The 12748-nt window shown below is 38.1% G+C and overlaps 1 protein-coding gene across 1 annotated transcript; it reads left to right on the plus strand.

Moving 5' to 3' along the window:
• The first annotated feature begins 11646 nt into the window (after positions 1-11646).
• LOC145676655 (TNF receptor-associated factor 4-like) lies at positions 11647-12198 on the plus strand. Its single transcript, XM_081747499.1, has one exon. The coding sequence runs from the start codon at positions 11647-11649 to the stop codon at positions 12196-12198; it is 552 nt and encodes a 183-aa protein (XP_081603625.1).
• The last annotated feature ends 550 nt before the right edge of the window (positions 12199-12748 follow it).

The following is a 12748-nucleotide window of genomic DNA, read 5'->3' on the forward strand; positions in this document are numbered from 1 at the left end:
CGCCAGGAATCAAACCCGGGTCTTCTATGCCAAAGGCGCGTACGCTAACTTCTTAATCGCGAACGAGCTCACAATGAATAGTTGTCAGTTCTCTATATTGTCTCGCTTTCCTGTCTTCTGTATACAAGCAGTCGGACGAGTCTCATAGAATTTAATGATTGCAGACAAACTCAGGCGTTCTTTTACACACAGACCGATTACTTGCAACGTTACTTTTACACTCGTACGAAAGTCGGCCGTCATTTGGACGTGCAAACGCATGGGTATTGTGAAGATCTTATATTTACACTGTCGGAAGATTATACAGTGCGTTCGGAATGTAACTGCACCTGTACAATTACAAAATGGACACGATTAGACGGTGAGAAATTTTTCCAACATTCCAAACTGCTAGTCGTGACTTCACTAAGACCATTCCACAGGCACAACGTGTCAAAGTCTTGAAGAACATGAAGAGATGTGTTAAGGCTCGTTGTGAACATTTCCAACAGTCACTGTGAGGGGCATAATAACTTTCCGAACGCACTGTATATCCAAACTAAACAGCGTGTTTTCCACCTTTGTTTGTTATAAGTTTAGAGATTAACAAACGTGAGGAATCATCCCCCATGATTTGACAGTGCACTTTCACACACGCTATAAATATATAAGCGTAAATTTGCTTGTGTTAGCGAATGTAAGTTTACGAATCAAATAAACATTAAAAAAAGAAGGGAATGAGAAATACAAAACTATATTTTATCATCTTTTAAGCACAGTGACTTTCAGCATTGTTTAAGTGGTTGAGAAAACTTCTTTTTCCCACTCTATCGGTCGCCGTCCATGCACAGACAATCCACAAAATACATCTGAATCATCCTAAGATCTCACAGTATGTCTGCTTACAAGTTAGAGCACAAAGGATAACTGTAGCGAAAATTTAAAAAAAGAAGAAAAGAAAAAAAGAAAAACAAGCTTACTAAAACATGCTGCAAATTAAGTGCTCTCTTGTGAAGACTTTAACTTCATACAGTAACATCGTTCCTTACTCCTTTTAGTTTTGTTCGAAAGCAAGTCGTTTTGAACAGATATACGAGTAGGGATGCGCACGAGACAAGATTTGTGGCTGGCTCGTCTCGAAAATGTGCTATAAAAGTGATGTCTCGACTCGAAAAATGTATATTTCTCTATTGGAAGAGCCGTGCCTCGACTCGAATTTTGTCAGGAAAATCCTGTCTCGACTCGTCTCGTGCGAGTTCCCTATATACGAGGTGTGTTCAGGAAGAAATTGATCTTTTGCAATAACTTCTTTATTGCTTATTGTACAATACTTTAAGCGATGTCTCACTCAAAGTAGTCCTCTCTACTGGCAGTACAAAGTTCCCAAATTTTTTACAATTTTTGAAAACTCTCCTGGAAAGTACTTCCTGGGATGGTTCGCAGGTCTCGTGTCACATTGTCCTAAATCTCCTCTATGGTTTGGAAACGACGACATTTCAAAGTGATTTTAAGTTTGGGAAACACGAAAAGGCATGCTGTTGCTACATTCGGAGGATAGGGTGAATGGGGCACAACGAAAGTCTGATGTTTTGCCAGATAACTGCGGATGAGGAGGTAAGCGTGAGTGGGCATATTGGCATGGTGCACTATCCAAGTCTGGATTTTTTTTTTTTTTTTTTTTTTTTTTTTTTTTTTTTTTTACAATTCAGGCCTCTTCCTGCTTACAACATCCGTCAACTGCGCTCAAATATCCTGGTACAAATATTTGTTTCCGTCTAACCACGTGATATAAATTCATAATGGCAATGCTTTTCCAATCGAAAACCACAAAGAACAATACCTTGATCTTTGACAAACTCATGCGTGACGAGGAGACCCTGAATAAATTGAAAAGCAATTAAAATGTCTCTGTAAATGTTTTGTCGAGTTTGTAACAAAATTTCAGACACACATGTTGTTCTTCGAGATCTATCACTGTCACCGTATCATTAGCTTGTTCAGTTCCTCACTTCCGCGGCTGTAGCTCGCCAACTAAAGGTCATAGTGAAATGTAGCAAATGGCAATTTGTTACACTTGCAGCTAGGTTCACTGAGTAGCCGCTGCGTGCTCCCTCTGCCGATTAGCACACTATTTCAAAAGTCCGGTTTCTTTTTGAACATACCTCGTATTTACAACGTTTATTATGAACGATTTAATGATTTACTAGGTCTTTTTATGAAAATTTTCCAGCATTATTTTATCACATTTGCAGTTACTTTATAATACGTTGAGGCAAAACTTCACGAAGGATTAACTCTTGCAGGTATAAATATAATTAGCCTTTGGTTCGATACCCGGTTGGAGTACAGTACATGTAATTCTGAAACTATATTACGGTTCAGACTTCCTGCATGCTCCCCACCAACTTATTCAATCAAGTAAAAACTAGTGCTGTCGAAATCGGTTTTTGAAAAAACCGAAAACCGGTTTTTGAAAAAAGTGAAATTTCATAAAACCGAAATGTCGGTTTTGAAAACCGCATTTGTGGTTTCGGTTTTGAAAACCGCATTTACGGTTTCGGTTTCGAAAACCGCTTTTGCGGTTTCGGTTTTGAAAACCGCTTTTGTGGTTTCGGTTTTGAAGACCGCTTTTGTGGTTTCGAGTTCTAAAACCGCATTTGCGGTTTTCGGTTTTCTGAAAACTGGTTTTCTCAAAAACCGAAAACCGCAAATGTCACAAAAATTCGACAGCACTAGTAAAAACAAAACATCATAAGAGTATGGTGGCTCAGTGATAGAGTTTGATGCGACCTCTGGATTGATCCCAGGTCATGTGAGTTTGTGGTGGACAACACATCGTGTCATTGGTTTACTTGTGGTTCTCCTTGTTCCTACAATCTTATTCTATTAATTCTTTCATAATCATCCATTTTTATGATTCATGAAGCAAAGAAAATGAAATCTCTGAGTTTAACGTCCTACGATTATGCCTGTTAGGCTAAGGAAGACAGACGATTAAGGCAAGTAAATGAAGATGGAAGAATTAATGAACCGAAAATGTGGGAGGAAACGGGAGTACCCCGAGAAAACTCACGGGACATGTCCACAACAAACTTACTTGGAGAGGGATTGAACCAAGGACCCCTGCGGTAAGCGCTCTAGCACTGAGCCACCAAGCTAACGAGACTTATCGTAATATTTAACTTTTCAGCTCTATAACTTGAGGGGCCAACGTAATCGAATCACTCGTGTTTTCCCACCTACTGGGCATTGTATGTATGACCAGTGGCGGATCCAGGATATGATATTGGGAGGAGCTAAACCATAGTTTGCCGCTTTATCCAGTGTAAAGCAGGATTGATACCCATTTTATTCCTGTATATCTGAGCGTCAAGGGGGAGGCTATAGCCCCTATAGCCCCCCTTGTATCCGCGCCTGTATATGACCATTGTAGACTGCCATTTTTGTCTTTCGTGAGGACTTTTTTTTCTTTGTCTTAAATCTGCCTTCTAACTAAATATTCCTACATCAATTCAAACTTCAAATGCTACTGCACCAATAAATAAAAATAAAAAATAAAGATGATATCTTTATAATAATATAACGTTGTTGTCTTCCTTCCTGTCATATTTACCTGTCTGCCATTGTTATTTGCTTGTCAATTAGCTACAGTCATTGTATCCTCTCTCTCTTCTTTCTTTTCTTCCTTTTATTTCCTTTCCTTGCCTTCATTATCGTACTGCTCTTGCATATGCACCATGTTCTTCCGAGAGACAAGCAACCTTAATAAATAATAGAAACCAACAGATGGCGCTAGGATCGGTGGGAGCCATTACAATTATGAAATTGAAAACGCCAAGTCAATTTCTTGTCTTGTGTTGGTGTCTTTTTTATAACTTCTTATTCTTTCTGTTTCCTCATGTCTTTCCTGTTGTCTTGTATCATTTTGTAAATAGAGACCAGCTATAGTTTCTGGGACTTCTGAGAGAAGTGGAAACTCATACTTCTCAACATTGATGGACTAGGCTGTCTTTTGTTTACAACTGCTTTCATTCATGTATGTTTTTACTTTGGGGGAGGGGGAGGAGGAGGAGGTAAAAGAATGTTGTTTTTCTTTGTCGTAGATATATTATATGTTATCTTCATGTTCTCTAATTGACCATTTGGACGCTATTTTGACATTTTCATGTCAGAGTTTGACTTTATCAGTAACAAGTCTTCAATACAAAAAGGTACAAGAGTTTTTTTTTTTTTTTTTTTTTTAAAGGCAACTAAAACAGAAGGATGAGCTGTGTGCCTAGAGGATTTAAAAAAAAATAACGTACAAAGATGTGTTTATATATGTTTTCAACGCTGGCAGTGGAAGTGGTAGGGAGATGTAGTATTTAGCAGTGGCGCCCGAGAGGAATTGGAAGGGGGGTGGAGTCGGGGGCAGAGAAGAATTGAGTACACATTAACAAAGAATCGGAGCATGGGTAGGGGAGAATAAACCGTAGCGAAGTGACACCTGGTCGCCTGAACTAAGCTAAGCGGCTTAAACTCTAATGTGCAAGGGCTTCCAAATCTTCTTAGAGGACAGCGCAACCTGTAGAAAATGCTTTAAAAGATGCAATATGTGTCTGTAGGATTGTACTAACACCCGCGGATAAAGCTTGTGGCTTTTTGGGAACTAATCTGGTCCCTAGTCATTTCTAATACCAGTTACATAATAGACAGCAGTTTTAGAAGTGCGTCTTCGATATGCCATCATATATATAAAGAGAGAGAGAGAGAATCATTACACAATCCACTGCTGGATGAATGTACTTCCTAGGCAATTTTTTTATGTTACCCTACAGTGTGTTTTTGATTTCATCAGCTTGTATGAGGACGTTTTTTAGGTTCCATCTTATCCACTGCCCGGTGGCATAGTAAAGTAGTCACAGGCATTAAGATGGAAATGGCAATATCTGTCTGTCATGGGTTAGAATCCCGCTTAGAGCATGGATGTTATCTTTTGTTCTTTTACCACTCATTTGATTATCATTCATTTCTCACCGTATGCTATCTTTTAGCTTGAAAGTGTTTCCTCCAACCTTACTTCAGGGTAGAAGGCTTATCTTTCCGGATTGATCCAACCACACTCTCTCTCTCTGGAGCAAAAATAAATTAAATTGTGATTGTTTGATACTCTTGTGCTGGATACGCCCTCTAACAAACAGTGTTTCAATGTAGCCCCTCTCACATTTTTATTTTGCCTCCCTTTCCAGCCGACTCCATCCGCATTCAGAATTCTAACTTTTTAATTTTTTTTTTTATTTATTTATTTGTTTGTTGGAGAGAGCATGGGCGTGGGCTGTTAAAAATTTAGAAGTACAGAGTGTCCAGGAAGTCTCTTTACAGTTACTTTGTGATTGTGTGATCATGTACTGCTTACCTCTTAAGGATCCAAAACATCCGTGTGGGGCTCCTCTATGTTCGCACCATATTCTTATGTCCCTCCATCCGCGACAGCATATCATGGGTGACTTTTTAAAATGCTAAACGAGCTTCGTCTTTCAGCTATTCCTTATCGGTGTATCCGGCTTGTCGCCCCTCCTCTTTCACAATATTTCAAAAGAGAGTGCATTCTCAGGTGTAGTGATATTTTTCTAACTGGGTGCCAAAACAACGGGGCCGGAAGCCGTTCTGACCCACATCCGATCAGCGATTTGGGAACATTTCGTTCAGGCGTTTGTCAATGGTGCCAGCTTCTGTTACCAGTGATCTCGTCTTATTTCCTGATTTCCGTCTCTTTCCCAGCGTCAAACGTTTTATCATAATAATTTCAAAGTTTGTTTTTCATTGTTTTCAGGAATTGCATAATGTAGACAGATCCTTAACACACCTTTTGATGCACTGAAACATCAGCAAAGTTGCCAATTCAGAGTGTTAATTTATGAAACTACGATTTCCCTAGTTCCCCCTTACACAGGCTTCATTCGATTAGTTATCGGTGGAAATGAAAAATTACTTTTTCTGCTCCATAGTTTCCAAGCTACTCCAACTAAACACACTGAAAATTAACGACAGAACATCCATACGTATGAGTTATGAGTCAAATTTACATGTTTTGCAAAAAAATTGATTTACACCTTCGATTACATCTGGCAACACTGTATGGTTCCTAGTGTACATCACTCGTTACTTCCTAGTTTAAAAATATACGCATGAACAAGGCTTCATTTTGATATAACCATTATTCGTGTATCACTTCAGGTTCAAAAGTTCTACTATCCCAAACTCCGGGTTGCATTGTATATTGGACACCCTGTAGTACAGAGTGTAGCCATCCCGTATTTTTTGAAACCAGACATGGCGTGGGTCAATTAAAACTTGACCCACCACCAACCGTTACACACTATGACCCACGACTAACAATGATGTAGGCCTACCATCCACAGTGACCCACTCTGACTCATCAAACACAGTGACCCAGTCTAACCCACTATGACCCAGCATCAGAGATGGAGTGGGTCAGTGGGTCGGTAGGTCAGTGGGTCAAGTGGGTCAAGTTTTCTGAGTGGGTCGTGGGTCAACAGCATGTGACCCACTGTGACCCACCACCCACCATGACCCACCGTCACCCACCATGACCCACTGTGACCCACCACCCACCATGACCCACTGCGACCCACCGACTCAGTATGATCTACCGACCCTCTCTGCTCACTGTATTGCAGACAGTATCTTCTGAAGACTGGTAAATTTGTCTCTGTTTTACTTTCAACACCTTCATTTCCCTTCCTTTTCCACTTGTTTCTGTCTACTTACCTGAGGTGAGTATATCTAACCAAGTGAAAAAAGAACTTCAGGCACTTTTGGATATTGATATTTTAATAGTAATAATAGCAATAGGACTTACACTACAACTTGGCTTTCGAGACCTGTGAGTTTTTAGAGCTAACTACTGGAAAAAATACATTCTTGAATCACTGTAATACGTAAATGATTATATAAAAATTGAAAGTAACTAGGTGTGCCTGATCATCACGGTCAAATTGCGAAGTCAAATGAAATTACTTTTGGTATATAGTTAGGCCTTAATCCAAATTGGGTTGTTATATTGCTTTTATTATAATGCATAATATCCTAAGGAGGTAGTGAGGATCCGAATTTTTGCGGGAAAAAAATGATTATCTCGCAAGCCGTTAAACTTACGGAGCTGAAATTCAGTGTATTAACTCTTTATTGAAAATAAATAGAATGTGTCCTAGCATTTTTTTAAATTCTCCTTTATGTGGGGGGGGGGCACTTTCTATATATGGAAAATTGGTAGTGAGTTGGTTTGTAAAAATGATCGAAAACGATCGATGTTATTTAAGAAAAAAAATCAGAAACAAAAAATACAGTGCTTGGCTTCATATATCCATTGCTTTCTGCTATAATAATTGCTGAAGCTTATGTTTATTATATGGAGCGCTTACAGCACAGGCCAATCAACGAAAAAACTTGTGACTAAAATAGGCATAAAATTTGTACTGTAAGCTTAATTACACGGAAATTTTAAGTTTGGATTGTACGCATAATTTATGGAAAATTTTACACTTTTTTCCCCTTTACGTTGGTCTACTTACTTTGATTTGGAACTTCGAAATTTCATCCTTTTTCCACTGAAAAGTATTGATAATTCAACAAAGAAATAATTATACTATGATAATTTAATTGAAATTCATCGTAATTTGGCACATGGCAAACAGCAGTGTGGTAATTGAAGTTGAAGAAGGAGGGAAATTCCCATTCAACTCTGAACACTTTTCAGGAACCTCGTTCCCTTTCGCTTTCTAGACGGGGGAGGGAACTTGGTAATGGTATCAAACCTTCATCTGTAATTACAAAAATTAAATTTATAAACAAATAAGAAATAATCAGTTTATCAGGCTTTAATTGATCATTTATTCACAAGATTCCCTATCAAAGCCGTGGTAGATGAAGTTTCTTTTCTACATGGGTCGACATTGCCAACTGACATGGTCGATATAGAAAAGATGTTGTATGGTGATAGAGAGATGATACTTCTTGCTGAGTATTTCAAACCTGACCAAGAAAAATCGTTATCAGACTTAAGTCTAACAAGTAGATTGTCGATGAGAAGTTGCAGAAATCGGGTAGAAGTATTATCAACTAGCAGCGTTCACCCCGCTTCGCTGCGGTCACCCCGGAACGCAATAAACTTTGTTACTTAGATAATTTTTACTTTTTCGCTTTCAAGTGATATGATAAAAACCATAGAAGATTGCACTAATGTTAACATTATATCGCCTGTCATTTATGTTAACCCGCCCCGCTTCGCTGCGGTCACCCCAACCCGCCCCGCTTCGCTGCGGTCATCCCGGAACGCAATAAACTTTGTTACTTAGATAATTTTTACTTTTTCGCTTTCAAGTGATTTATAGCGCCTGTCATTTATGTTAACCCGCCGAGTCACAGGGTCATGCGGGTTGCATATAAGTACGTTTATTTTTATATGATGAACTAATAACAAAGGATTTGTACGTATGGACACCTGAATGGTCAATTATCTCAAGACACTGGTAATTGAAAATTAAAGTGATATGATAAAAACCATCTAGGGTCCAAATCCTAACAACCCCCCAAAAATGAAAGAAATCGGTTCAACCGTATTAGCGTGATGAGCGAACAAAGGATTTTTTCTACGTATGAACACCTGATTGGTCAATTATCTCAAGACACTGCTAATTGAAAATTAAAGTGATATGATAAAAACCATCTAGGGTCCAAATCCTAACAACCCCCCAAAAATGAAAGAAATCGGTTCAGCCGTATTAACGTGATGAGCGGACAAAGGATTTTGTGCGTTCTCTTTTATATATATAGATTTCCACGACAGAGTGCGAACGGATATTTCCTCTTATGAATTTACAGATGACTGATATTAGAAATAGCCTAAGTGCTCAAACATTGTCTAACTTCTTGTTCATCAATGTTAATGGCCCACCGCTAGACATGCTCAAAGTAGACGAGCTAGTTATTTCTTGACTGAATGATGGACATCATTCCACTGCGGATGATTTACTGCCAAAAAGTTACCAACAGGAAATAAATCCGATTTCAGATTTGTTTTAAGATGGAAAATTACGAGTTACGGAAAATGTATACTTGTATTACTAATGGCTTATTTGTGTTATTCAACTTTGTACCTAATTTTTAGTAAGTCTCTTTGCTTTAGGTAAACTACTTTGAATAAATATTCATAATAATTGCAATTATGCATATTTGTAAGTTAAATTTAACGTGGTGTTTTAGTGATTACACAAATTACAATTATGAGCATACTTTATGGAAATGCTCTCACATAGGGTACCCGAGCACCTTTATACCCTATGAACAACTGATTTTTCAAGTCTTTTGTGAGAAAAATACTGTGAACTGGGAAACCATAACCTTTTCCATATTGTACAGGGGTATTTTCCTGCGAATAGAAGTTTCTTGTCTAATGCGTTCAGAAATTAACACTTGCAAGAATACTCTCTTAGTACAAGTATATTTTAGGCACACACTAATTTCCCCCCACCTCGAACTGTTTCAATTTCCTCACTGACAAACACTTTACCATTTTATATCGTAAAGGTCAGATCCACCGTTATTGTAACAGAGTGGTGTTTGGGCGATTGACTAGAAATTCAAACTCCGATTAGTGACAATTTCACAGTCTTGTTTTATTACAAGTGTAAACTCTTTAGTCAGTTCAGAAGAGTCCGTGGATCGTGTTCAGAGTTGATGACGATGGATTTTGGTGAGTCAGAGTAGGTCAAAGTGGATGAGAGTAGTTCATGGTGGGTGGTGGGTCAGAGTGGGTCACCGTGGGTGGTGGGTCACGGTGGGTCAGAGTGCGTCACCGTGGGTGGTGGGTCACAGTGGGTCATGGTGGGTGGTGGGTCAGAGTGGGTCAGTGGGTCGTGGGTCACGGTGAGTCAGTGGGTCGTGAGTCAAGTTTTCATTGACCCACGCCAACTCTGCCCAGCATCCACCAAAACCCATCGTCATGAACTCTGACTCATAATCCACGCCTTCCTCTCCATTGACTAAAGAGTTTAAACTTGTAATAAAATAAGGCTGTGAAATTATCATTAATTGGAATTTGATTTTCTATGGTTAATCGCTCAAGCACCGCTCTGTTACAATACCAGTGGATTTGACCTTTACGATATAAAATGGTAAAGTGTTTGTCAGGAGTCATTATGATGAATTTCAACATATAATTATCATACATAATTATTACCTTTTTAAATTACAGATACTTTTCAGTGGAAAATAACTTAGGATGAAATTTGAAAGTCTTAAATCAAGGGAAAGTAGGCAACGTATATTTAAAAAAAAAAAAAAGCGTAAAAATTCGACTGTATCTCAAAAGCCAAGTAATAAGCCTTATTGATATTATTACAATTACAAATATCAATATTCAAAAGTGCTTGGTGTTTTTCATTTAGATATACTCACCTCAGGTGAGTAAATAAAAGCAAATGAAAAAGGAATTAAAATGGAGGCCTTGAAAGTAAAATGTATACAAATTCACCAGTGTTCAGAAGATGCTGTCAACAATGCACTGAGCAGAGTGGGTCATGGTTGATGGTGTGTCGCAGTGTGTCACGACCCACCTGTTGACCCACGACCCACTGACTCACAAATATTGACCCACTTGACCCCCGACCCACTTCATCTCTGAAATAGTGCAAGAACAAGGATTTTATAACAAGAATCATAAACAAAATTTTGCATTTTTATTTAAAACTTCTATGGTACGTATTTATACTGTATATAGTTCTGAAATCTGCATGAAAAATATTAACACTCAGTGGAAAATAAAGCCTGAAGTGTATTATTGATAAGCGTTTCCTGTTATCAAGTGCACTCTGATTAATATTATCATTTAGATAATAGCCGAAGGCAAATTCACTGGAGAGGATTGAGAGGGTATGGGAAGATAAAATGTTCTTAAATGAGTATCACTTGAGGCGTTCAAAGCACAAGGGAATCAAGTGCAATCTTCAAAGCCAAGAGAATGAGATAGGCCTATAAATAAAGTCTATAAGTCTAATTAACTACATGGAAAAATTAAAATTTTTTTATCATTATAAGAATTATTTAACAATATCTCAACATGAATCTTTAAGCTGTGAAAGGAGCTTTATTAGATAGAGATCTTAAAGATGAAATATGTCCGAAACGACGAAAAAGTGAACTTGATTTCCTTGTGCACTGAACACGCCATTTATTAAACGCAGTAAAAGAAACGGAAAAGAAGATAAGATAGGCTAGTACAAGTTTAAAGGGGAAAGCAGATAAGATATGAACAATTTATTTCTATATTTACCAAGCACTGATTCTCTTTTCCTTTAAGCAGCACAGCAGTTTGATATCATACACAGAATGTTTTGTGGCTTACCCCAAGAACTAAATATCTGGACACCTTTATTATGGTTATTTACGCTTTTGATTGCCAATGTATTTGTGATAATAGTGTTATACTGGAAAATTCGTTCGTCAAAACACACACATACTTGTGAATGTTGTTCCGGATTGGTTATTTTAAATAACTTAACGATTCATCAAAGAACCCACAGGCAGCAAAATTTAGGAAGTGGCGTAAGTGGTGATAAATCTGAAAATGCTCAGAGTAACACTGTCGAGAACCAAACCGAGGACAAAATGGCTGAAGCACCAGATGTGGAACCTGAAGTGCAAAAGGAAAAATGTGATAAGTGCGGATGTGAGGTAGAGTGTGGTAATATGGAAAGTCATATAGAAGAAACTTGTCCAAAACGAATTATTGAGTGCCCACACTGTGATGATGACGTAATTGCCGACGAATTACAAGATCACTTATTAAATGTTTGTGAATATAATTTCGTACTGTGCGATAATTTGTGTGGCAAAAGGCTACTTAGAAAAGATTTGGATAAGCATAAATCTTCAGAATGTCCTTGCAGACTAGTACCTTGCGAGTACTGTGGAGACGGCGTTCAGATCAAGTTATTGGCAAGTCATTACCCTTGCTGTAAGAAATACCCGGTTACGTGTCCGAAAGGTTGCAACATGCAAATCGCAAGAGAAGATGTAGAAAAACACTTGGATGAAGAATGTGATAAGCTTCGCTCTCTGTGTGTTTATAAAGCCTTCTCGTGTGATTTTGAAGGTTTTCCGGCTGAAATTCGTAGACACATGCAAGTCCACTACTTAGAACATATGGAACTTGTTTAAAAAGTTACGGAAAACCTTCTAGATGTCACTGAGAAGCAAAATCAAGTCATATGTGCATTACAAAAGGAACTGGTAACATTGAGACAAGAAAATAGAATGAAATATATGTGGAAAATTGACGATTTTGTTACAAAGCTCTGCGAAAGTCAACCCATGAAAGGATTCGTTTTCTTCACTGGTAAATTTGGTTGTAAAATGAAAGTAAAAATCGAATATTTAGACGAACTGGGAGGACTGGCTCTTAAGTTTCACGTTCTACGAGGAAAATACGATGATTCGTTTGACTGGCCTGTTATGAAAAAGCTAAGCGTAAAAGTAATCTCTAAAAGCGCGGTAGACTACTACAAAAAAGACATTACTTTATTGAGAAATGTTACAGGTCCATGTTGTATTTTGTTGATAGGATCAATAGAGAGACTGATAGAGAATGAGTCAGATGTTAGTACGCTGTTTATAGAGATTAGTGTATATGATGAGGAACCAATCCAATCGACAGAAGAGTTATTACATTGCAAAAGAGTGACAAACACTTTGCTAAGAAGAAATCAAA

Source organism: Thermobia domestica, unplaced genomic scaffold (genome assembly GCF_964235325.1).
Source record: "Thermobia domestica unplaced genomic scaffold, izTheDome1.hap1.1 HAP1_SCAFFOLD_273, whole genome shotgun sequence".
NCBI lineage: Eukaryota > Metazoa > Arthropoda > Insecta > Zygentoma > Lepismatidae > Thermobia > Thermobia domestica.